Here is a 24,216-nt window from a genome sequence, read left to right on the forward strand (position 1 = left end):
TGAATACCTCAATGTGCTCCTGTGATATCGTCTTAATTGACAATTTGAAAGATATCACATGCATGTGATGTAAGAGTGACCCTGACCTTTGACCACCAAAATCGTTTCATTTGCTTGTGTTAAAGAATTCAACAGCAAAGTAAACTTCTTTTTATTCATCCATACAACATTCACACCACTTGAGGGATGGGCAGGACATAGGACAGATGGTTGGATGGATTATTTTTGGTGCTGCATCCACTTTAATGTATTCAGACACTTGGTTCTACTCCACCTCCCCATTCACGCCCTGACCCAGGCTCTGCTCAGCCTACCCCTGCTGCTTTGAATGGTTACTCGAGTGATGTACAGCAACTCCAGCAGCAGCTGATAAAAATAGACAAGCTTGTCGATCCTCTTGTGAACTTCAGATGGAAACGCTTGACAGGTAAATATAATCCTCCCCCTCCTCCCCGGTGTCTCTTGCGTCATTATCTTAACTCCCTCTGTTCTAGCAACCTTTAGACGGCCCACACTGTACTTTCACCACGATGCTCCCACTATGAGTGTGTGACTGAATTTCTAGACATACCTGTGGAAATGTGGGTTTGTATTTATGTGTCCTGTTTGACTCAAGGCAACAGTTAAGCAATAAAAATGCTACAAAACTGTACATTACAGCACGAAGGATGTAAGTGCTAATGTAGTTGAACCTTCTAGGTCATAAATGCACTTAAAATGTACGTGTCATGGGAGACTAGAGACATGAACCTGATCTGAGATATTGGGTCTTCTGCCCCCCCCCCCCCCCCCACACACACACACACATATACACACATGCTCTAAAGTCAATGTCTGAAAGAATAAATGACTCTGAACTCATCACCCTCTTTCTGTGTGATACCACTGATTCATTTTCATGTTGAGAGCTGACATTTTACATCCATAAGTGAAGAAAGGCTAGCAAAAAAAAAAAAAAAAGTCCGCTCATATAAATCACAAGCTGCCTTTCAAAAAGTCACATAATCAATCAAAGCCTGTGGGCTTGGCTGGAAAACTGAGCCAATCCCATGACTGGAAATTCTGAGAGCCGTGTTAGCCTGTCTGCACCAGGCTTTGAGCTACAACAAACAGCATAATGTGAGTCGGTATTTCTACAATGATTTACATCAAATATCTACTCATAGAGGGGCTAGTTGAGTATATGAGCAGAACATGAAAGACAAGAGCCCAGGATACACAGTAGTTACTGTACAGCTGGATGCCTCTGGAGCAAGCACTGTACCAGCTGTACAACAGCAGTATCCCTGCTTTGACACTAGTCCTTTAGAAACAAAAAACAAAAAACAATACAGCGATGTAAAAAATACTCCATGTAAAAATGCTGCATGTAAAATCTACTAATGTAAAAATGCACAAGTATCACCAGCAAGATGTAATTAGAGCAGGGCTGGGCAATTCCTTTATATAGGGGGCCACAGGAAAAAACTGAACTGCGTTGGAAGGTTGAACCGACAATAACTTGAACTTAATTCTTCTCAATATTCACTTTCTCCCATTGTAAAAAAGCAGTAAATGATACATTTTGATTAGCTGCTACTACTAATCAGAAGTATAAGAACATTCTGTAAACATTATGTAAATTTATGAATTGTGGTATAGGTAGAAGAGGAAAATAATCCTATAAAAGTAAAAAAAAAAAAGGTTTTTAACAAAAACGATCATTACATTACTGCTTCATTTTATTTTTAATTTGTTAATCTTCAGAAATACTGCAAAAAGGTGTTTTGCAGTATGTTAAAGATAAGCAACTGATCAACCTCACACAAACAACAGTAAGTGCAGTTTACCCGTTCAGTGAGAAAAGTCCTGTCTGTGGCGTAGCTGCGATTCAGATTGTAATCCTTAAGCACAGCGACTTGTGGACTACAAACTAAGAGCACAGCTTTACCTTTGGCTCCTGGAAAGAAATATTTACCAGTCCATGTCTTGTTGAAAACATTTTGTTATAGCATGAGCCAACATTTTTAGGGGGCCAGGGGTAGCTGGCTAGCATCACCTGTCGCTGTGCAGGTAGACAGACACAGATGTATACGTCCATACGTACGTAATAAAAACGCCAGTCTTTTCAAAATAAAAGCAACACAGTTGAATTGCATGCACAGCATAAATTCTTGTTCGTTTGTGTTCATGACTGACATACCACCTGCCGTACCGGGATGCCCAAAGGGCTGGATGTAGCCTGAGGGCCGTAAAATGCCCAGGTTTGTGTGAGAGTGTACCTTGTACAACTATGAGGGTGTTACAAGTGTAACTGTATTAATGTGCTGTTGAATGCTATGGCAGTGTGGCATAGCGTAGTGCATCATGGTGTAGCGTAGCACATTGTAGCATAACGTAGCACACGAAAAGCAATGTTTATCAGCAGCATGACAATAAAACATTGAGGCCGATTTCCTCCAGACTTACTGGAGGGCAGAGAGAGAACACGTTAAATTTTAGGGCCAAGTCAATTTTTTTTCCACAGGGTTCAGGCCAGGTCTTAAGTCTCCAAGCGTATGCCTGGTGGTGCCTTGGTGGAGGTTTGCACAGTCCAAGTGCCCCCTAGTTAGATTATTTATTATTCAATAATAACTTGTAGCCAAAGCTGTCAACTAACTGCTGTGATAGAAAGTACAATATTGCCCTCTGAAATGTAGTGGAGAGGAAGAGTAAGGAAACATAAATAAGAAGCATTCAAGTAGAAGAACTTAAGTAAATATAGTTACTTTCCTCCACTGCCTTTGAGACATACCCCCCATTCTTTCCCCTTGATCCTCCCAGCATCTACAAAGTTACTGCAGGGTTTTTGAATCATAAGACTGATGAGCTGCGTTATTCTTTTGGTCAACAACAACAATGTGTTTGAACCTTTCTTGACTTTCCAACCTCGTCATATCAGCCCCAGGCTCACATTTCTACTATTCAATTTTTCAAAAAAAGAGAGAGAGAGAGACTGAATAACATATATTTATTCCTTTTGGTTTCACCTTTATTTAACCAGGAATATCCCAAGCGAGCTATAAGAGAGTACTGCCCAAGAAAGTAGCATAAAAGTTTCACATAAAAGAGACAAACAACAGACTTGGAACAAATGGCGAATTTCATCCAAACAATGATTCAGTAACATTCAGCGGTCAAGGAGGCCTTAATCCTGTTTTTATAATCTTTCATGCTTATAAAATAATCCAGTTTAAGGTGACACTTCAGCTCAAATGAGGCAGCAGAAACGTTAAAGGCACTTTCATCAAAAACACAGTGGGTTCAAGGAATGAATTTGACAGAGTGGTGTTGACTGGAGCTACTGGTGGTTTAAGGTTGAGGAGTTTGTGCAATATGCTAATAAAGAAGAATCTAACAATGCTCCATTCAACTGCTATATATGGATGACAACTTCTTAATAGAAACTGCAATAATGTGCACATCATACCACAGCCTGCATGCATATGTAAGGTATCACTATAATAGAGTTTTATAACACAAGTTTTATCAGTCATTGTTCAACATAGCGGCAGGATGGTGCATGTGAGGCTGACTCAAACTTACAGTGTGATGATAATGAAGCATCATGACTCATTCATGAGTGTTTGACTGAGAACGTATCTACAAAATAGATTTTCTCTCTTAAAAAAAGTCATACCACAAGTTCTAATAAGACTCGGCAGCTGCAGCATGACAAACTACCTGTCGGGGTTTTTTTTTCTGAGAGCATATGATATGTAAATTTCAGGATGCCACCTCTCACTGTCTGAGACGGAAAAAAAAAAGTGCTTTGTAAAATTTACATGATGACTTGCTGACCTGTTTTACAATTCAAAAAATAACAAAGTTTGTGCATCATACACAAGGACGCACTGACAATTGCTCACGTGCCGAGCATACTGTCGAATATGTGAGAAAGACCTGCAGAGGCACGCACGTTCACACGTTTTACTAGACATTCACACTAAGAAGATTGAATCTCCTCATGTCTGCACCTTGACCTTGAGTCGTAGCTGGCAAAGTTAAATGAGTAGAGAACAAAAGTTGAGAATATAGGGAGGAGGCGGAGTAAATCACAGCAGAATTTCAATGGCAGAAAGCTTAGAGCAGAAATCTTAATCACTGAAATTCAACCATGCATACACAAACTAGATGGCCCGAAGCTTTAACAAGCAAGAAGACTTGAGAACTGGCAGAGCTGCTGCCGCATGCTGGTGTGCACCCAGATGGTAGGGTGGGGTTGATCTGAGCTGAGGGGTGACCGTGACCCTCATCACTCACATCCCACCCCCCCTACAGATTTAACACTAGCAGAGATTGGCAGCACATCTCCCCTTCCCCTGTTTACTTACAGCATAAGACAGCAGCATTAAAACATTGTGATTACTGTCCACATTAACTTGATTTAATAGAATCGGCCTTTAATTCTGTCGGCACTTGATGGCCACGAGTATATAAGCTTTATAAGCTGTCATAGGCTGCAGAGGTTTATATTTTCTTATGATTATCCGCAAACTTATCTGAATCACTTACCTTGATCAGCACACGGATGGTTCCTGAGGCCTTGTGGGAAATATAGTACCAGAAGGAGAGCTTGCAGATGACGCCCGACTCTCTCCACACAGAGCTCCTAATATGAGCTTTATCGCCTTTCAATCCCACTGGTGTAGCTTCCAGATAGACAAAATGACCTACAGAGAGAGGCAGCGATGGGGGAGTGACATGGGAGACCAAGCAGAGAAGAACTGATAAGTATCACTTGAAGACGGTGACAAATTACAGCAAAGTCCTGAAGAGTGCATTGGGGGAGTGAGGGCTACAGGTCACACAGTAATCCGTGACACATCTCCTGATATCTCACTGACTTTTGATCGCTTATTCCACGGATGAGTCGAGCTCACAGAGAAAGCTGAATACCTGAGAGAATGATGAATGGAAACACCTTGCTTGTCTTCTCACCCAAAGATATACACACATAGATGCCATATCTGACTCAGAATAAAGAATAATATTTGACGTGTTGAATTTAATATTACTTTATCCTAATTTCCTCATGATACCCTGCTAAACTCTTTACTTAATAGTTAAAATATTTTAAGAACTGGCTTTGTAAATGTTTTGTGAGGATGGGAATTCATTCACACAATGAAGTATTTTTTACTGAAAATTTCCACGGTGCACCTTTAATATGGGAACTATAACAGCACAAGTGAACCAGGCAATTAAGCACTTCTGTCTGGAAAGGGCCCCCCCGAGATGAAAGTAGTTTACAACAGCGACAGTAGAGAACAGCCCTAAATTCTCTGCTGGGCCATGTACAGTGGACTGCAACCACCTTACTTATTAAGGAGGCCCCCATTGCACAAGCTTGAGTTGGGGTGGTGACTGGTCAGGATTGAGGCCAAGGCATTTATTTTTGATAATTTTAGACTGTTTAATTCTGCAGTACTTACTTAAATATCTTTGTTTATAGCTACAACTACAAGCCAAAGCAAATCTAAGTTTGCAGAGAGGCTGCAATAGTATGGAAATATGAATGTCAGCTGAACTTGTGACCTTTGTCTAACATGTGAAGAAATATCTCTATGAACTGTTTTAATTCAGCAACATCATAGGGAGCACGTTACAATACCATGAGAACATGCAATGCACATACAGTATATTAATGTGCAATACCATATTGTAGTAATATATATTGCAGTAATATTTCTTTCCATCTAAAGAATTGATTCAGCTAAGAATATTGTGTTATACATGAATGAAGGACATTTATGAGAAACTGCGGGAAACATAGTCAAACATTTATGATCTTTCATCATGCTCGACGGAGGCAGTTTGCTTTCCTTCTCCACTGTTCAAGGGAAAGCGTGTTCAGTCCACCACACCTGGGTTGTTGGATTCAATCATTTCCAAATGAGCAGAGAAGGCAAGACCCCTTCGTTAACTATGCTTAAATGCATCTGCATGGCTTCTTTGTTTCAAAATGGCTACTGCCACTCTGGTAATTTGGTTTATATTTATGGTTGCTGCTACTGCATGTGGATCATTACAAACTAAGCAAGCTCATATTTTTAGATGCAACCAAGTAGCACCTCCATACCGGCTCTGTGTGTTTATTGTCCTGCACTGAATAACAGGCCAGAGAAGCCTCCGTCCTTGGAACCTTCATCTGCTGCACTTACTCATTGATTTTATCACTAAAATGGCTAAAGTAGCACATGAATTAAACATTGTGTAAAGTCATAAAACTTTGTGTTTAACAGGTGAAAGTTAAAAAGTCTCATTCATTCTGATTATGCAAACCCATACGTGAAGGTACACTGCTTCAATTATACAATGGTAATTCAGAGACTTCAGATTTATTTGAAAAGGAGGATTTTAAACTACTTTTAAATTAGATTTGAATTTAAATGGGTGAGCACATACCGTTTTCATCCTTCAAAGTGTGATCATATGGAGGCCGTATGCTCTGGACCGATCCGGTTCCCAACGACCAGTCAAAATTATCTGCCAGAGAGCTTTTCCAGCCGCATCGACCGCTCTCAAAGGAGCAGGAGGTTCCACAATCCTCTTCATCAGTCCCATCGCTGCAGTCATCGTTAAAGTCACACTTCTGCCCTTGAGAGAAACACTGGCCATTTTCACAAGGAAGGAAGCCAACAGGACAAGACCCTGAAAATAACACAGTGAATATGATTCAGACATGTTCCACGATACCAGCACAGGGCTGTGTTTACTCTGCTAGCACAGTAATAGGTTTCTCATGAAGGACAGGGTAGGCTGACATTGTCCCTGGGTCTGCTGCCAATTATACTGACACATTTATTCTGCAGATAGCGACCTAGGAGTCAGATGTCAGGATCGGGGGGGGGGGGGGGGGGGGGCACAACAACAGCTTGAAATGTTAAAGGAACAGCTTGACATTTGGGAATATATAATTTCAACCAGCTTTGTATAATTAAATAATGGGAAGAAAATTTTAGGTGCACACATAGTTGATTCTGTCCCGTTAATGTGAGTTTTTCTCACAAAATGGTTTATGAGTACATCTTACTGCTGCAGTCTGATTAACAATAAGAATCACCTGTGAGTGACCTGCCTCAAAACTGAAGGAGGGCAGCTTGCTGAAAAACGTCTTTGTGGCAATAAAGGGAACTTAATTGATTATTGGAGCACTGTGCTGGAGTATTTTACAACACCCAGAAGTCCCCACAGGCTTGTTGGAATTTCAGATTGTACTTCCGCATTTTTATACACCTGCCTCGACAAACCACTCAGTTTGTCACCGCTCCCAAACTTAAACAGCCTGCCATTCTGTCACCAAACCCGGCAGGGTGAATCCCATTTCTGACTATTATAGAAACTGTTTTGTGACAGTGCAAATACAAAACAATGCCTCAGAATAGCCCTGGAAAGCCAAAAGCCAAGCACATTCTGGTTGTTGTAAGTTTTCAACTTTTCACTTTTCCTATGGCACCTGGTGAAAATATGTGTGCCTTTCTGCTTTACAGACACACAGTCTTTCCAGCAGTGAAATACTAATAATTTTGCCACAACTGCTGTTAGCTTATAGATAGTTTAGCATGAAAGCAGTTAGCCTAGCTCCAAAGGTAACAAAGATCACAGGCCATACAGCACATTGAAGCCAGAGCTAGGATGTTAATCAATTGCAAGGCAGATCTTATTATCTTATGACAGAATCAGACAGGCTGTTCTGTTCCTTCTGTTTCCTGTTTGTCTTTGTGCTAAACTACACAAGCCAGCGTGTGGTTGACACCATACATCATACAGAGTTAAGGGTGGGTATTGATCTTCTGTTGGCAAGGAAGAAGACAAATGTATTTCAAAACTACTTACTAATTTAAGATTTGTATAGCCAACGCAATAAAAGCGACTAGTTTGTTTCAGAGTATGTTTCACCAGATTAAATTGCAGCACAAGTAACTTCAGAGCATAAGAAGTTAACTCCAGAGTGAGGATGCCATCTGCATTAAGCATCAGGTTTTCTTTAAGAGGCTTTAGAAGACAAAGGAGCAGGAGGCTATAAGCCCAAATCAGTGTATCACTGGGTGGTGGTGCTGGATGAGGCTGGAATCTGCTTCCTTTGGTGCCAGGCATTCCAGCAGGGTCAGTGCTTGGCTTACGGGAGTGTTAGAAAGGGAGATGAGGCGTGATGAAGTGGGTTGGTCTCTGTAATTAAAGAAGAGAGAGGGGTATAAGTCCCTCCTAATCCTTTGTTCCTCTTCAAATGCACAGGACCAGAAGCAATGTGCCCCCTCAAAGCTACATAGGGGGCATGGAAGCCAGAGCTCCAAACTGTGAAGCTGCCTCACCACCTGGGGTGGAGCCTACTGAGGCCTCAGGTCATGTTTAATTTCTCTTCATATTTTCTTCACTTATTCTAGATCCTATCTTGAGGTTACATAGGGCTCCAAAATTGCTGTGTGCAGTGCGCCCTTGACACCAGGCAGGGGTCCACTGTCCTCATTGTTATCCTGCTTGAAACACTGCCACCTAGTGCAAGGATGCTGCTCAAGATCTGCGGTTCCTTCTATCGCAAAAGTTATTATTCATTATCTTTCAATTTCTACTTCATCTTGCCCATTTATTCTAATATGTACTACAAGGTAAATGAAAATGACATGAGTGAAAAGAAGACGTCTAGTAGGTGTGCACTGTGCTTAAAGCATATAGAAAGAGAGGTTTCTAAAGCTGAAAAGCCCAGCCATACTGGAAGACACGAGCTATGTGTGCTGAGCTTGAAGCGGCATGTATCAGATCTCACTCTGTCATGTAATAGGACGGTATTATAGAATTAACCAGTGGAAGAAAATGCCCATGAGAGGCTTCAGTACATAATTACAAGCCCCGCTGTCGTCAGCCTCATCAGTATTACTGTACATCCTCCACAACCTGCAGCTGCCAACGAGAAAGAGAGAACAGGTTTCCCCCCGGCTCCTTTAATGGAGGGATGAACTTTATTTCACCATCAGGGCATTTACGTTAGTCCCTGTCTTCACCTTCAAGAAATACTTTACATACCTCCATTCTCTACATGCACGTCTCCTTTTCTTTCCATCCTGCTCTATTTGCTCCGCCTCTACATGCTTGGATAATAATGCTGTCCTATCGCATTTGGGAAAAAAAGCAAAAATACATTTTCTGCATTTCATCTTTGCTTATGGACCCTTAGCTATGACAGCTGCTGCTGACTACTCCACTAAAGCTAATGATATGCACCCATTTGAACTTTTTCAGTCTATCTGGATGTAGCAGTGGAATATACAACAACTAAAAATTGATCCAAAGTGTCGTGCACATTCACATCAATGAATACTCCATCCAGTACACTGTATGTACTTTTCTTAAGCACTTTTCTTAAAGTATTTCTGGTTAAATGTGCTCATATTGAGGTCACTTTTGGTCACATTGATGTCATCAGAGTCTGATTATGTCCTGAAATCTAGATAAATCAAGTCAAAACCGCATGAATCAATACCAGTAGATAACATGGAGAATTTAAGATGATGCAACTCCCGCTGATATAAATAGAGAACAGACAGAGATGCAGAACGACTTGAATCATTCTTTAAATGGATAACTTAATATTTATTGATTCTAAATTCCATCTCTTCATCATGGTTTATCTCTTGTAAAAATTACTTTGTTTGCTTCTTCCATTTATTAAGCGTGACTAACATGACTTTACATTTTTCTGGAATCAAGCCGTACAGATTACAGGGATTTTAATTATCCAGGTTTTCAGTTATCAGAAACAGAGATGCCAGAAAATTGTAATATGGTTAAATATTTAGTGTTGTACATTCTCCTTCTCAATTTCGATTCTCAACATCCAAATGTGGAAACAGAATAAATTTGTGGTAAGATGTTAAAAAGTAATTAAAAGCATTAACACACAAACCTGTTTCCTGCTATGAGGGTTCTAACTATTCACCATTGGCACTAACGCCAACAGAGGCATTCACATTGTGAAATAATGAAAGGGAGAGACAGCTTTGAGGAAGCTCAATCAGTATGAAAGCAGCTTTTCCAGCTCAGCTCAAAATGACAAGAAGAATCTTGCAGCAGCCATGTGGAGCTTGTTTTCATCCTTCTCGGAGCAAACCAATCCAGAAACTCCCAAGCAACCAATACAAGACTCATCACAAATTTAATAGGCCAATTACAGTCACAGCGACAATGGCAGTGAATCAGCTCTTGAACTTTTCTTTTGGTTTTTCCTGGAAAAGGAGTTTTTAGTTGAAGACCTCTTAAGACAGAGGAGACAAAACAACGGTGTGGTTTGTGTGATGAGGGTGGCACGGTGTTGCAGTGGTTCGCACTGTCGCCTCACATGTTCTCCCTGTTCCTGTGTGGGTTCTCTCTGGTACTCCAGCTTCCTCCCACAGTCCAAAGACATCAAGAGGGGACGAGGCTGATTGATACTCTAAATTGACTGTAGGTGTGACTGTGAGTGTGAATAATTGTCTGTCTCTATGTGTTGGCCCTGGAATGGACTGCCGACCCGTCCAGGGTGAACCCCGCCTCTCACCCAAAAGCTGCTGGGATAGGCTCCACCCCCCTGTGACCCTTAACAGGATAAGCAGTAGAAAATGGATGGATGGGTTCATGTAATGTCACTCAGTGCCCAAAAAGACAGTGACAAACCCAATGGGACAGTTGGCTCAATAAGTCAAGTCAAGTCAATTTTATTTATATAGGAGGTCATTGGTAAAGTCAAGCTTCAGGCACTATTTTCTTGTAGAACATTGATGGAGGCTTTCATCCCCATCAAACAGTGTTTTATTGTTCCTGTCCTTCATATCAACATGATACAAGTTGAAACAGGACGCTAGCGATGGCAGTTTGGTCATGAAGAATATGGAAGAAACTGTCTTTTATTAGAATCTAAAGGTTTGAACTACTTTTACCCAGAGATAAATGACAGATATGGTTAAAGTCCTCAAATTTAGTAACACCCTGAAGATTAGTATAGTTTTATTTTCTATATGAATATAGCATCAATAACTGAAACTGCCAGTTCCTTCCTTGAAAATTGAGATTGTAATATCCCTGCAGCCAATAATTCGGTGATTGCCCATATGAGAACACAATTACAATGAAAGCCATCAAAACCCCAGTTATCAGTAACTTAGTGATGTAATATCTTTCATAAATCAGGAAAGCAATTTAATTTGGCACTTGGAGCACGACAGTCATAATCGGCTCACACTGGCAATCTTGCTTCTCCTGGAAACCAAGGACTAAGAACTACTGGGCTGGATTAACTTAGAAAAAAATGGTACAGTACCAAATACCCTTACTTTCACATTGAAATTAATCCAGCTTGTTCTTTCATTAGAAGGAATTTGACAACATTTTCAGAAATAAGCTTATTTTCCATCCTCTGTAGAGCCAGACAAGAAGACAGATACCTTTCTCCTCTGTGTTGACCCACAGAGACCAGCTGCCGCTAGTTAGCTTAGCGTAATGAATGGTAGTGAGGGGAAAGTGTTATCATACTTCCGTCAAAACTAAAATACACTTTACTCCAAAAAAAGTATTTACAGGCATTACTATGACAAGCCTTTTTCTACATAACTTTCACCGTGAAATATCATTTTCAACATTGTAATTGTAGAATCAGATCTATTTCTTGAACTACTTTCCAGACAGGACACAGTAGATGAGCTTCCATCAGAGTATCCAGTCCTTGTCAGATATTCAGACTTTCTTAATTCTAGTTTTTACAGCATGAACGAGGCAAATGTTAGATTAGCAAGGACAGAGTCTTGTTGAACCGTCACCTTTTATCTTACAGGGCTTAACTGTGCTTGGGTTTTTATTGTACTGAAACTCAAAGGTCACATTGTCTAATTAGTCTGTGGTACAAAGACTCTGAGCTCCTCTTAAGAGAGAGATCCATACCCCCCCACCCGACTGGCTGAGGGAGCAATGGATAGGTCAGAAACAAAGCAATTACAATTACAAAAAGTGGACAGCGAAATATGAATTCACATAAGGTATAAGAGGACTGATGTGTGTCTAATAAGAGAATCCAAAAAGATAAGAAGAATAGTGAAACTGACAAAGTGGAGGAGAGGTCAGACACAGTTGAATTATGATAAAGAAAAAGCAGCAGCCACAAAATATGAATAAGACAATAACTCAGCAAGAAATCAAGAGCAATGTGTACCTGCAGGAGGAGGAGGAGGCGTGACCTCTTTTCCAGTTGAGGCAGCTAGCAGACACCCTGGAGAAAAGGTGATGTCATCAAGGCAGATGTCGCCCTTTGGACTTCGGCCCACTTTTCCCTCAAACGTAACCTGGAAGTCTTTTGTGTAGCTCAGATGGATCTCCTTCATCTGCCAATAACTGCCCTGGTCTCCTGTCAGGTTCAGCAGGAGGTGAAGATGCCCTTCGCTTTTCCTGAAGACACTGAGGGTGCCGATGCCGTCACCAGACATGTGAAAGAAGAAACGCATCTAAAAAAAAAAGACAGGAAAAATAAACTTTCTCACATCTTCTCAATTACATTACCACAGAGACCCTTCATTTTTATTTTGAAGGGAGAGTGCAGAGCTTAGCCAAAGTCAGAGGATTATGTTCTTTGCTATCCTAGGCATGCATACTTACTGTAGCTTGAAGCTAATGGCGGCCCATGGCCACCAACTACAGACAACAGTAATACTGATTTTAATTTTAAAACTCTCATTCAGATCATCCACTATAATCCACATCTTCTTTATCTAAATCTATACTCAGTAATCCACACAGAGTTTGATTTGAGCTAAAAACAAAGTAACTATAACCCTTCAGAGTCATTGTTCATTCACAGTAGTGCCAAACTACTCGCTCCATAGATTAGCTTTGGCTAGCTTTTACCACATTCTGGAGCAGTGAAAAAACCTATTTGTGAGTTGAATGCACCTTATTTGTGAGGGGGAAAAAACACTTCCTGGGTGAAGATTTGCTTTAGGTAAACTTACTGTGCTGTAAAGCTACAGTATTGCATCATGTCCAGTAAATCCTCGACATTCACATTTAAGAGAGGAAAAAAAAAATTGTATCTTTTTGCCAGGCAGACTGAGATGGTTAGGTTCCAAGGTGTTGATGGGCCAAAAGACAATTGTGTGTCTTTACTTCACACCATATGAGATGGTAAAAGGCATTGTTAATCTCTAATCATAAAATATCCAAAAGAGCACCAAAAGAATTCTCTATGTTTGGGATAATAAGGTCTAAACATGTGTAGTGAGTCTACTTGTGGATAGCCACAACAGTCACATTGATCTGGAAATAATTTCAGAGGGGAATTCCTGTGTAATGACTGATTTTCTAGCCTCCTCTGCAGTTGAATAAAAATACAGAGCTGCAATAAGAATGCAGGGACTACTATCTCACTATGCTTCAAGTATTGCAATTCAAATTTCAACATTTACATAAGTGGATTTTTATTGTCTTTGCTGATATGAAGTCTTCCTCTGCACAGTGACTGCACTCTCTCCCAACTGTGTCACTTTTTGAAAGGAAAACCAAAATTATGGGCATATAAAAGGCAATTTAAGTTTTAATTGTGTCACTAAATTGATGTACTTTTTCTCTTAAGTCCTTAGAGAGAAATTGTGTCTGTCCATCACCAGGCTGAGATATGTTTTATAGGTTTTCTGTCTAAATTGAGGCATGTTCATGAGCTACAGCAGTACAACCACACCTGCTCTTCTCTCCCCCTCGCTTCCCTTCCTTTAGTTTAATTGGTGCCTTTTTTTCAGACTCTGTGACTGATTGACAGCTCAGGAGTGGGAATAGACAGATAGAATGCACAGAGCAAACTGGGCAATCAATCAATCAAGAGATCATTCCCGGTACCATGTCAGGGTGACAGCTGAGACCACAAACACACACACACACAAACAGACACACACACACACACACACACACACACACACACACACACACACACACACACGCACACGCACACAAACAGAACCGGACTAATGAGTTTCACACATTTTCAAATGCTGCTGAAAGTATCCAGTCATATCGGCTGGGATTTGATCAAATAAGTGGTGAATTCAGCTCTTTATGTAAATTCCCTTAAGAAAACGGATTTTCTTACTTGAAATTGGTGTCACATCTATAAGTTTTATAGCCGATTGCAACACTGATTCTGCTTCCTCTAAGGGTATTAGAGCATAGTTTGTACAGTAACCAGTATCCAGTATTTTTAGTAGCCTATATAAAAATACACTTTTGCTTTTCCCCCCATTTAAAGTTGAATTAACTGTCGCAAGTTTTCCAATTTGATTTATCAAATACAGTTTGCCTAAGAGATACCAGAGGTGTGCTAATCTTTTATTCTATTTATTTTATAAAAATCTTTTCTTGCTACCTCCAGCAATTTACTGTGGTGTTTACCTGTTTGTTTGTCTGTAGGCAGGATTATAAACCATGAGGCTGAATTTCACCAAACTTGGTGGAGGGGTGTAACATGGGTCAAGGAAGGACTCATTAAATTTTAGGGTAGAGGTTTAACACAACAACAACAACAACAACAAAAAAGGCATATTTTGGGTTTGGCTGACTTCTCCTTGGCGGAGGTATGTGCTGTCTGAGTGCCCTCTTGATTTAGTGGTTATAGTTTTATAAAAACACATTCTATTAGATTATATTTGTTTATGCAGAAACTCATGAAAAAGTTTCCTTATTCTTAAGAAAATGCCCTTTTTTGTTAAAGATTAAACTGATTTAGCATTTTGCTGAATTCATGTTCAATCATCAGTGTAGACGTGCTAATCAAAGGATGCTGAAGCTGTGAACCCTCACTGACTTAAACAAAACTCTGCAGCATTGATCAAGTAACAGTTCCCAAATCAGTAATCTATTGTCTGAATCTCACTGCAGTCTGTTGACTTGCCTTAACCTTGGCCTGACCTTGCATTGTGAGCTCCTGTGGCTTAGCATGGGTCCTGATATGTGGGCGGTGTTTCCAGCTGCCTGAGGGAAAGAGCTCTCTAGGTAGAGATAATGCCCAGAGGGGTCCCTCAGGGTGTAGTCAGTAGATGGCCCAGTACCAACTGTTGGAGTGCTGCCAGCCTTGATCAGCCAATCAAAGTCATCCTCTCGGCACTGGCGCCAGGAACAGAGGTCAAACTCGAAATTACAGCGTCCGCTAAAGCCTTCTAAAAGAGACCAATAAATAAGGGGGTCAATCCAGGCTGAACAATTATCTGGAAATTATTTTTTTGCTGGGTGTCATCAGTGAGACATTAGAGGAAGACTCACTGCAGATGTAGGGGTCTTCGTCGGAGTTGTCCCCACAGTGGTTGATGAAGTCACACAGGTTGTCCTGCGGGATGCAGTGGCCATTAGCGCAGGTGTACTGCTCAGATGTACATGGCTGGCCTGAAGGCAGCGGAGGGGAGCAATCCAGGAAGCTGACGTCATCTATCACCACATCGCCCATGTAGCTGATCCCTCGCTTAGCTCGGAATACCACCTGACACAAGAGCAAACTAAGATCAGTTTGAATTTTTACACCAGGATAACACCAGCATGGATGCTAAATATCTTGAGGCAGTGAGGTGAAACTAAAGAGCCGCTTACTACTGTCTTAATGAGTTATGATATTGTCTCGGGGAAGTCAGTTGATGAAGAACTCTGTTAGATAAAGTCTTGAAGATAAACCTCTTAGCGTGAGAGGGCCTGACCATCAGCATGGATCTGACTGCTCTGACAAATCTTAATATGCATCACTGAAAATCTGTAAAGGCCATGATATTTGATCAAAGAGACGGCTGCTCCCGTGGAAATAAAGCCACCAAGGCTGACACAGAGTCTTGGGTCTCTGGTGTGGTCATGCTGACCTGGAGTAACCCCAACCAGCAGACACCATTAAAAGAATCAAGGGCCACTGTCACAATCACAACTTAAGGCTCATTAGACAGAATCAGACTCGATCAATTTATCATTGATCCTGCCTGAGTGTCCAGTTTATTCTGCCTTTCCTGAAATTAGGCACTTACATTGATGAGGAGCAGAGTAATCCAAGAGGAGTCTGAGCAGTTGGTACTGAATATAGATTTAAATAACGTATTTGACCTCTGGCCTCTGATCTGCAGTACCGACCAATAAGTCTTTACTACAGATGAGAATAGATTTTGTGAAATATCAAATGTTTAAATTCCTTCCTTTCCTTCCTTTTATGTCATTGTGACATTTTAATTGGTCCACACAATTCATAAGAATATGACTGAAATAACAAGATTACCAAGTGCAATATTCTGCAAAAATCACACAATCTTTGTATTGCTTCTGCTGAAAATAAAATTCGAACATTACCATTCCAACTCAAATCATGAGTCATATTACAATATCTGTCAATAAATAAGAGGCTTTTATTATGAGAGCAGTTACCATAATTGTTATTCACAAAAAACTACAAGATCAAATGTTATTGCAATAATATCAAGTTGCTTTAGAACCTCTTGGCACACATCTGGGAATATTTTGAAGTATTACCAAATCATTTTCACACCTGGAATTTATTTGACAATCCTAAAAATACTTCTCCTCGTCTCCATTTGTTCCCTTGGTTACCAGTCTGAGACCAAACCTCATGTGTGATGTTTTCATATTTCATCAACACCTGCAAATAACGCAAGAAGAATAAAAATGAGCGCAGTAAACGAGATGACTTCTCCTGTTGAATATGCATGATCTTCTCACTTGCAGCGACCCCATGGTGAATCCACTCATGTGATACCAAAAGACCAGGGTGCACTGGGGCCCCACGGAGGAGATAACAGGCGTCTGGAAATCTGTGGTATGACCATAGCCACCGTTTGAACTGTCGGCGTACATATACCAACCTTCAGGGCTGCCTCTGTGACACAAATACACAACAATGTCAGAATTATGTCTACAAAATGTTTACGAGTCCAGTGACTGATTTCAGAGTAACTGAATTTGCTTGCTTTGTCCTGGTTGTGTGTGTGAGTGACCTGCTTTTAAACGCCTCTTATATTCTGAGGTAATAGGTGAGTGAACTGAAATAAAACATTAAGGTGTACAGATTAAGATTGGTTGGATGTTTGCCTTTTTTTTCCCCCACATAAAGCATTAGGAACTTTTTTGTGAATTTTATATCACTGAGCTAAACTAGTGCATACCTCTGCTAAGGAGGCTAACTGGATACAAAACGTGAACATAGTATCATTAAAGTCTTTACATACATTTTCTTCCCAACTGCAAAAAATAGATTGAATTAAATAAAAAAAAACAAAAAACAAGTCTGTTCAAAATTATTCGATTTTTCTTTCAATTATTTCATTGACTCAAGGAATTTGATCAAACTTCTCTGACATGTCCAGAAAAGTCCTCTCAGGATTTTTGAAGGCTTCAGTGTTCTCTGTTCACTACAAACACCCAGTTGTTGTTGGATTTGTTTTCTAACAGAAATCCTGACTACTTTATATGATACTGTATGGTGGTTAGGTATGCCCCAGCTTCCCGAGATCCTCAAACTCAGGTGTCTTAAACCTTCTCTATAGTAGGAATTACAGAGATGCTGTACACGCCTCTGGAACGTCTGATTCAGTCGATGGCTTCAAATGAACTCTTAATCATTTTAGGGACACATTTGTTGCTGTTATGTAATTTGCTGGTTTGAGATATATTACTTTAGTATAGACTCTGCTGTTTTATTGTCTTGGGTTTATCATTTCATTTTTTTTTTTGTCTCTTATTGATGTAAAGCTCATTGACTTGCACTTGCTGGGTTAATTGCTACAGAAACAAATGTATTATTTTTACCTCAAATAAGGAGGCCACGAAACTTGGCGGAAGGGTGGAGCAGGACACGAGGAAGAAGCCAAAACATAGCGCAGTTGAATTCTTGAAACATTTTTTGAAAGCTAATGTGCAGTGTGATAGTTTGTAAACGGACGTTTGTGGACAGATTTAACGTTGACCGTTAATAGTAGCCACGGGGCGCGACTAGCTTTGAGTAAAAATATATGTGCCTGGTTCTTTCTGAATACCCGAGTCATAAAAAAAGAGATGGTACTATGAAATAAAATCTTTGTGACCTCAAGACATCTATTTGTGAATACCTGCGAGACAAAAAACAAAACAAAACTGGGTGACGTAGCTCTTTAAGGACTTCTCCGAGATGTCGGTTAAAGGGCTCTAAATTTCATTCATCATTTGTTAACATTATTTGAGATGATGTAATTTCCATCACTAGCGTCATCTGTATCCTCATTCTTTCAATTGTATACATAAATCTACTCCAACCTCTGCACTTTATTAAATTCCCATAAGAGATGTGGCTGTGCTCGGTTTAAATAAGGCACAGCTCCCCTTCTCCATTTCACTCACGCCTTATCGATTCAGCAGCAGTCAAGGCTCCTGCAGGAGTCAGAGGAGAGTTGCAGGCAGACAGAGAGGTTATAAAAGAAGATTGTGCCTGAAATTACTGAAATGTAGTGGTCAAAGTGCGATGCCATTTTCTGCTCTCAGTGTCCACTCAATAAAACATACATAAGGACAATCGGGTAACTGTCTCTCAGCTTTAGATGGGACATATTCCCTCTGCCATATAGTACATTTGTTTTCACCAGATGTCTAGTTTCACTGAAGCAAAGAATGAAAATGGATCAAAGAGGGGAAAATGTGACCCCGAATTTGGACAGCAAAGCATATGAATTTTATTTTCTACTGACATTCGTTGTTATTGAGCTCCTCTGTAGTGAGGCACATTACAAGAACAGAGGGATATTTCTAAATTCATAAATAATGTGAGATATTTGCTGAAACGTCATATAATTTATCACACATCTGAATATTTCCTCATCAATTAATGAATCTTTAATACTGTCTGAAAATCAAATTCATTACATTCTAATATTCTGTCGCCATAGATGACTACTGGTCTGTAACAGCGTTAAATCAATACAATATTCAATTTACAAGTATCGCCTTTATGTTGTGACGGTGGAGGCAGATGGAGCCAAATGTGGATATTTGGAGAAGAAAAACAACAAAGAAGAAACCAGCAATGCAAATCCTCAACACGCAACTAAACTAACTGATACAAGACAGTGAGATTTTCCTCACTAGATGAGCTGGAAGCAGAAAATATTCGTCATTTTTGTGTGAAAATTATTGACTGTTCTATCGATAAAGATGTTACAGCAGTATGTATTTTTCCGATGTTACTCACAGGGTGTGGTCATTAATGGGACGATCGTACTGCTCTCCATTATGAATGCTTTCTCCTTGGTCAGCTGACCAGCGAAATGCATGGATCGGTACCACGGATGGATCCATGTTCTTCCAGCCACAAGTTTCACCGGCTTCAAAATTGCAACTGTCGGCCACTGGAGAAAGAAAAAAACTGTAGATTAAGAGAATAGGGAGGATGGGAAAGCAATGATAATGCAATATTTAAAACAGTGCAGGGAAACCCAGAAAGGCAAGTGAGAAAAAACTTCTGGTGATCCTATTTAGAGCATGAACGGCGCAGCACTTCAGCCTCTTGTGGCCTAAATTAGTATTCCAACAAATAAACTTGTGTAAAGGTTTTTTTTTTCTTCACTCGCCTCTCAGGGACTGCAGAAATTCTCATGAAAGAAAACACGATGCTTTACCACAATGCATTTCATCTGAGCCATCAGAGCAATCATGCCTGAAGTCACACACTTTCACCAGGGGAACACACTCGCCATGTGCACCACAAACAAACTCTCCATCAGGGCAGGTGTGGGGCTGGACTGTGGGGGCTGGGGTGGTCACTGTTGGAACAGTGGCATTGGCTGGGGGGAGCTCTCCTGGAGCGTGGTACAAGTAGCAAACACAAGTTTACAGCACCGGTGAATTTAGGAGAACATAACAGCTGCAGACCAGGCATGTGTAGACTGAGCATCACAAGGTTGACGATTATTCAGCGGCTTTAGGCACGTCTCAGTGATTAGGATGGCTCATTCATGCTGTATAAATTCTTCTCTACTTTTACGCCAGGATGGTAATGTGATCACTGGTGAATGATTGTTTATTAGGAAACCTAAAAACAACAAATGGGCTGATTTTGAAGAAATTTAATAGAAAGACATGTCATACGACAAAGAACAAAACATTTACTTTCAGAGGCCTGCTAATTATAGATCTAGATCCTGACGACTGCCGGGGGATCTTAAAGACCTATATTAGGCCAATTTTTAATACATATCCATATTCGGGAACCAAGTAACCCAGAGTACTTGGTGGCAGTATACACTTGAGGAAGTACAGTTAAATTTTTAGAGCGCTAATGCTGTTATTCATCTTTTCAGCAGCTGCTCTATTGTTAAATCATTAAATTTAATTACATTACCATTAAAAAATTGCCAATCTGCTAAAGATAGCACTATTTCATAATATGATGATGACTTACAAACACAAGGATAAAGTGAAGTAGAGAATAGTTTGCATGAGCTAAAACGGTACGATACCCTCACCCACAGAATGAAGGAATTAAAGACAGAGGCATAATAATTAATAACCACCTGCTTTACTATATAAAGAGACCTAGATATTGCAGGTTCCCATTTGATATTATGGCATAATAATCTACCTTCATGTGGGACACAGTCCAGGAAGGAAAGGTCATCGATGCCAATGTCTCCATTGAAATCATCTCCAACAGTACCTTCAATTAATATCTGGCAGCAGAGAAAGTGAACACAAGATCAGACACACGCAGTTTGACTAGCAAGCAAGAAAAAGAACAACGTCAATTATTTCCACAGTATGATGACTTTTTTTTTTTAATCTTTAATTCAGCTTTGTCAAAACCTCAATACTGCATTGTCTTTACCAGGACGACACAATGTACTGTAAATGTGGAAACACAATACCCCCCCCCCCCCCCACCACCACCACAGTTATCAGGAGCATAATTGTTCTAAATCAGGGAAGGAAATAAACAAATGAGCAACTTGCAGGTAGCACAACAAAACCTTAACACTTGAATGGATTGCAGCAATTATTAATTACACCTGTGTGTTAATGCTTTATCATCCACATCTTATACTGCAATTTAGCAGTGTCAAACTTCCAGGGCCACAGATTTTCTTCACATGAATTTTAGTTTTTTTTCAAAGGCTTCCAGTACAACAAATCATGACCTGACAGATAATACAGATAAACTGCATCAACAGTCTCCCGCTCTGTGGACTTTGAGGGGTTGCCATGGAGATGACCATTATATGGAAATAAAATAGTCTGATACTAGCTTGCAAAGGCTTGAATGTTTTTCACTGATAGTGTTGTTTCTATATCAGTGCAGCACACGTGTGGATTGCAGAATCTTTAATAACCAATAAATGTTTACTTGAAGCTCTGTCTGGAAAAGGCACGATGTGAGTGTTTACTGTAGGTCTTGTAATGTCACATTAGCATGATTCAAACAGCAGTGTTGTGCAAACATGGACTGAAAGATTTTCCCAATAATCCACAGTTTCCACTTGTTGCCTCTGTAAACAACTTGCCTAAGTTACAATTTAATCAAATATTAATGGCTTTCAGCTCATTCTTGCTATTTTTCATCATTCTGTTTTTAGTTATTCTTTAAGCTGTTTTTTGTTTTTTGGTTCACATTATCCAAAAATCAAATTCAGAATTTTGTGTTTTTGACAACTGTTACATCAGCATACCCTTTTGTGGCTATATGCCCAACATGTCATCAAATTAACGTAATTAATCCGTAGCATTTTTTCCCCTTTAGCCTCTCTGTAGTGAATAATCTGAGCTGCTGTCATCAATGCCTTAATTGGGGAACAGTCTTTTCCCTGCCAAGTTAAACTCAGTCTTGAGTAATGGCACCAGAGTATCCATCTTGAAGGATCAATGTCAAGGTATTAAATAGATCTTCATCATGCATCTCTGGAGTGAATACATAAATACAGGCTCCTGAGCATTTTATTGTTGCCTGCTGGGAAACTGTGTTTACCTGTTGCTCGTGTTATCTCAAGTTACATTACATGAGTGACGGCTGGAGGCTCTTATGCACTCTCTCTTTGTGGTAGGTCTACTGATGTATTTCCATTTTATGATCAATAGGATGCTTTATGGTGTAAAGTAGATCAAGCTCAGAGAATATGCAAGGAAAATGTTGTACTGTTACTTGACTACATGCAATTTTTGGCTGATTGTTTTCATCTTCAATTTAAACCTGAACACTGAAATGCAAATAGATAACTTATGTTTAGCAATGCTGTAATTAATGTTTTTTGTTAGTTTGGGTGAAATAGAATCATTAGTTTGTTAATAATATACATAATTTCACAGCTGATAAGGAGAAAAACAGTTACTCTCTGATTACATTAGTAATCTAATATTAATTTAGATAGCGACATCAACATTTATGTATAAAAATGTGTTTTCAGTGATAACCAGTTATTTGTAATGTTTTGTTAACGGTTTAGTGCCACTTTAACCATGATAAACATCATTAGAAGGGCTTTCAAAGTTTAAAATTGAGACTGGTTAAATTACTGAGATTAACAGTTAATCAATGTCTTTTTAAGCATCTGTTATTGATCAGTTTAACATAGTTCAACAACAGTTTTTATGCAGTGTTACATACCAAACAATTATCAATATTACAGTATCATTAATAACCACAATTAAGTAATGTAGTAAATATTTGTACATTGACAAATAGATTTAAAACAGAAAACTCCAAGTTCTATGAATCGGATCAGAAGCAAGAGGAAGTGAGGGAATATGTGAGATATTCGTGGTTTGTCTCTCTTGCTATGTGTTTTACATGCAAATTAAAAAGGATTTAATTCTTATTTTGCGGCTCAGCATTTTATTCTTGGATTGGTTACCTGGAAAGGCCGAGCACTGCTGAGGTAGAGAGTCTTCCTGTGCCATAAGTTGCCTTGATCTCCGTATCGTACCCACAGCATATGGCCACGGCCTGTGGCAGTGGTCCTGAGGTAGACCGCCAGGCAGAACACATGTGAGCCAAACATGTGGTAATGGAAGCGGAAAACACAGCGGTGGCGGGCTCCGAATGGGTTCTTGCCGCGCCGATGGGTGGGTTGGAAGACTCGACTCAGAAGCACAGCTGTGTCCTTGAACTCCTGGGGGACAGAGGACTCGATGTAAAGGTAGTGTCCATAGCTGGTGCCCAGTGTGTGGTCCTTCCAGGGCCCCGTGTTGAAGGATGGAGTTGGACCTTGGATGTGGGTCCAGTCAAAAACATCTCCTCCATTCTGCTCCTGCTTCCAGCTGCACAGGCCGTGTTCAAAGTTACACTGCAGCTCTGGAGCTATGAGACAGGACAAGAAAATGAATTTAGCTTGAGTCAGTCAGTAACGTCCCATGAACCTTTAAAGATCAGCACTAGCTTCTGAGAACGCTAGTGGGGAACATTTTCAAATCCTCTTAAAATGAGACAAATATATACGACAAATAGAGAACCATATGGGAACATTTTCACTTCTGAGATTAATTGAGTATTTCTGTTTCTGGTTTTCTCTACATCCCAAAACTATTTGCAATGTTGAAATAAAATAACTAAAATGGAACGTTGTCCTGAATTCATATAGGAAACTGTGAAGTGCACGACTTAACCAAAAGTTCAAAAACATCCCCGGTTTTCTTTTTGTTACACTTTTTTACTCAGTTGACTTTATTCATAATCGCTTGTAACAGACTACTTACAACATCTCTCTTCATCTGATCCATCCCCACAGTCATCCACCAGGTCACACAGCCGCAAGTGTTCCACACAGGCCTTGGTGTGTACACAGTGGAAGTGTGTGTCCAGGGGGCACTCTGCCACCGCCGGGGGCATGGAGCAGTTCCTGAAGGTTATATCGTCCAAGGCGGAAACGCCATCAAAGACAGCCAGGCTGATTTTAGCCAAGGCGATCTGGAACGGCTGGGTGATGCGTCCCAGCTGCACAGTGACTTGGTTCCAGCGGGTTCCCTGGTCATATAAAGTTCTCCATATGACTGTGTTGTTTTGAACTCCCTTGATGCGAAGGTACATGTCAGCAGCCCCCACAGAAATGCCTGAGTTATAATGCCTGAGGGGGATGAGAAAGACTTTAAATTTATCCTCATGTTTAGATTCTGGCACTGCAACGTGTTAATACGATCATATATGTTTGAAATTGTTTTCTCTCATCAGATAAATCATCGTTCATGTGTTAAAATGCT

At 40.1% G+C, this 24,216-nt stretch overlaps 1 protein-coding gene across 5 annotated transcripts in view; it reads right to left on the minus strand.

Annotated features, from left to right (window-relative positions):
- Positions 1-24,216, minus strand: part of malrd1 (MAM and LDL receptor class A domain containing 1) — a 55,785-nt gene that overhangs the window by 21,589 nt on the left and 9,980 nt on the right. For 4 of the 5 annotated variants that reach the window (XM_086191366.1, XM_086191368.1, XM_086191371.1 and 1 more), the window contains 12 exons: positions 23,716-24,083; positions 22,875-23,320; positions 20,615-20,702; positions 19,653-19,832; positions 19,226-19,382; positions 16,729-16,885; positions 16,538-16,648; positions 15,286-15,499; positions 14,935-15,182; positions 12,197-12,485; positions 6,427-6,672; positions 4,534-4,691 (listed from right to left, as the gene is read on the minus strand). In XM_086191366.1, the coding sequence (XP_086047492.1) occupies positions 4,534-4,691; positions 6,427-6,672; positions 12,197-12,485; positions 14,935-15,182; positions 15,286-15,499; positions 16,538-16,648; positions 16,729-16,885; positions 19,226-19,382; positions 19,653-19,832; positions 20,615-20,702; positions 22,875-23,320; positions 23,716-24,083 (2,662 nt within the window). The remainder of the gene's footprint in view (positions 1-4,533; positions 4,692-6,426; positions 6,673-12,196; positions 12,486-14,934; positions 15,183-15,285; positions 15,500-16,537; positions 16,649-16,728; positions 16,886-19,225; positions 19,383-19,652; positions 19,833-20,614; positions 20,703-22,874; positions 23,321-23,715; positions 24,084-24,216) is intronic. The other variant, XM_086191367.1, reaches the window with a different exon arrangement.

This window comes from Aulostomus chinensis, chromosome 21 (assembly GCF_037954235.1).
Source record: "Aulostomus chinensis isolate RoL2024-O1b breed Wild chromosome 21, RoL_Achi_v1.0, whole genome shotgun sequence".
Lineage (NCBI taxonomy): Eukaryota > Metazoa > Chordata > Actinopteri > Syngnathiformes > Aulostomidae > Aulostomus > Aulostomus chinensis.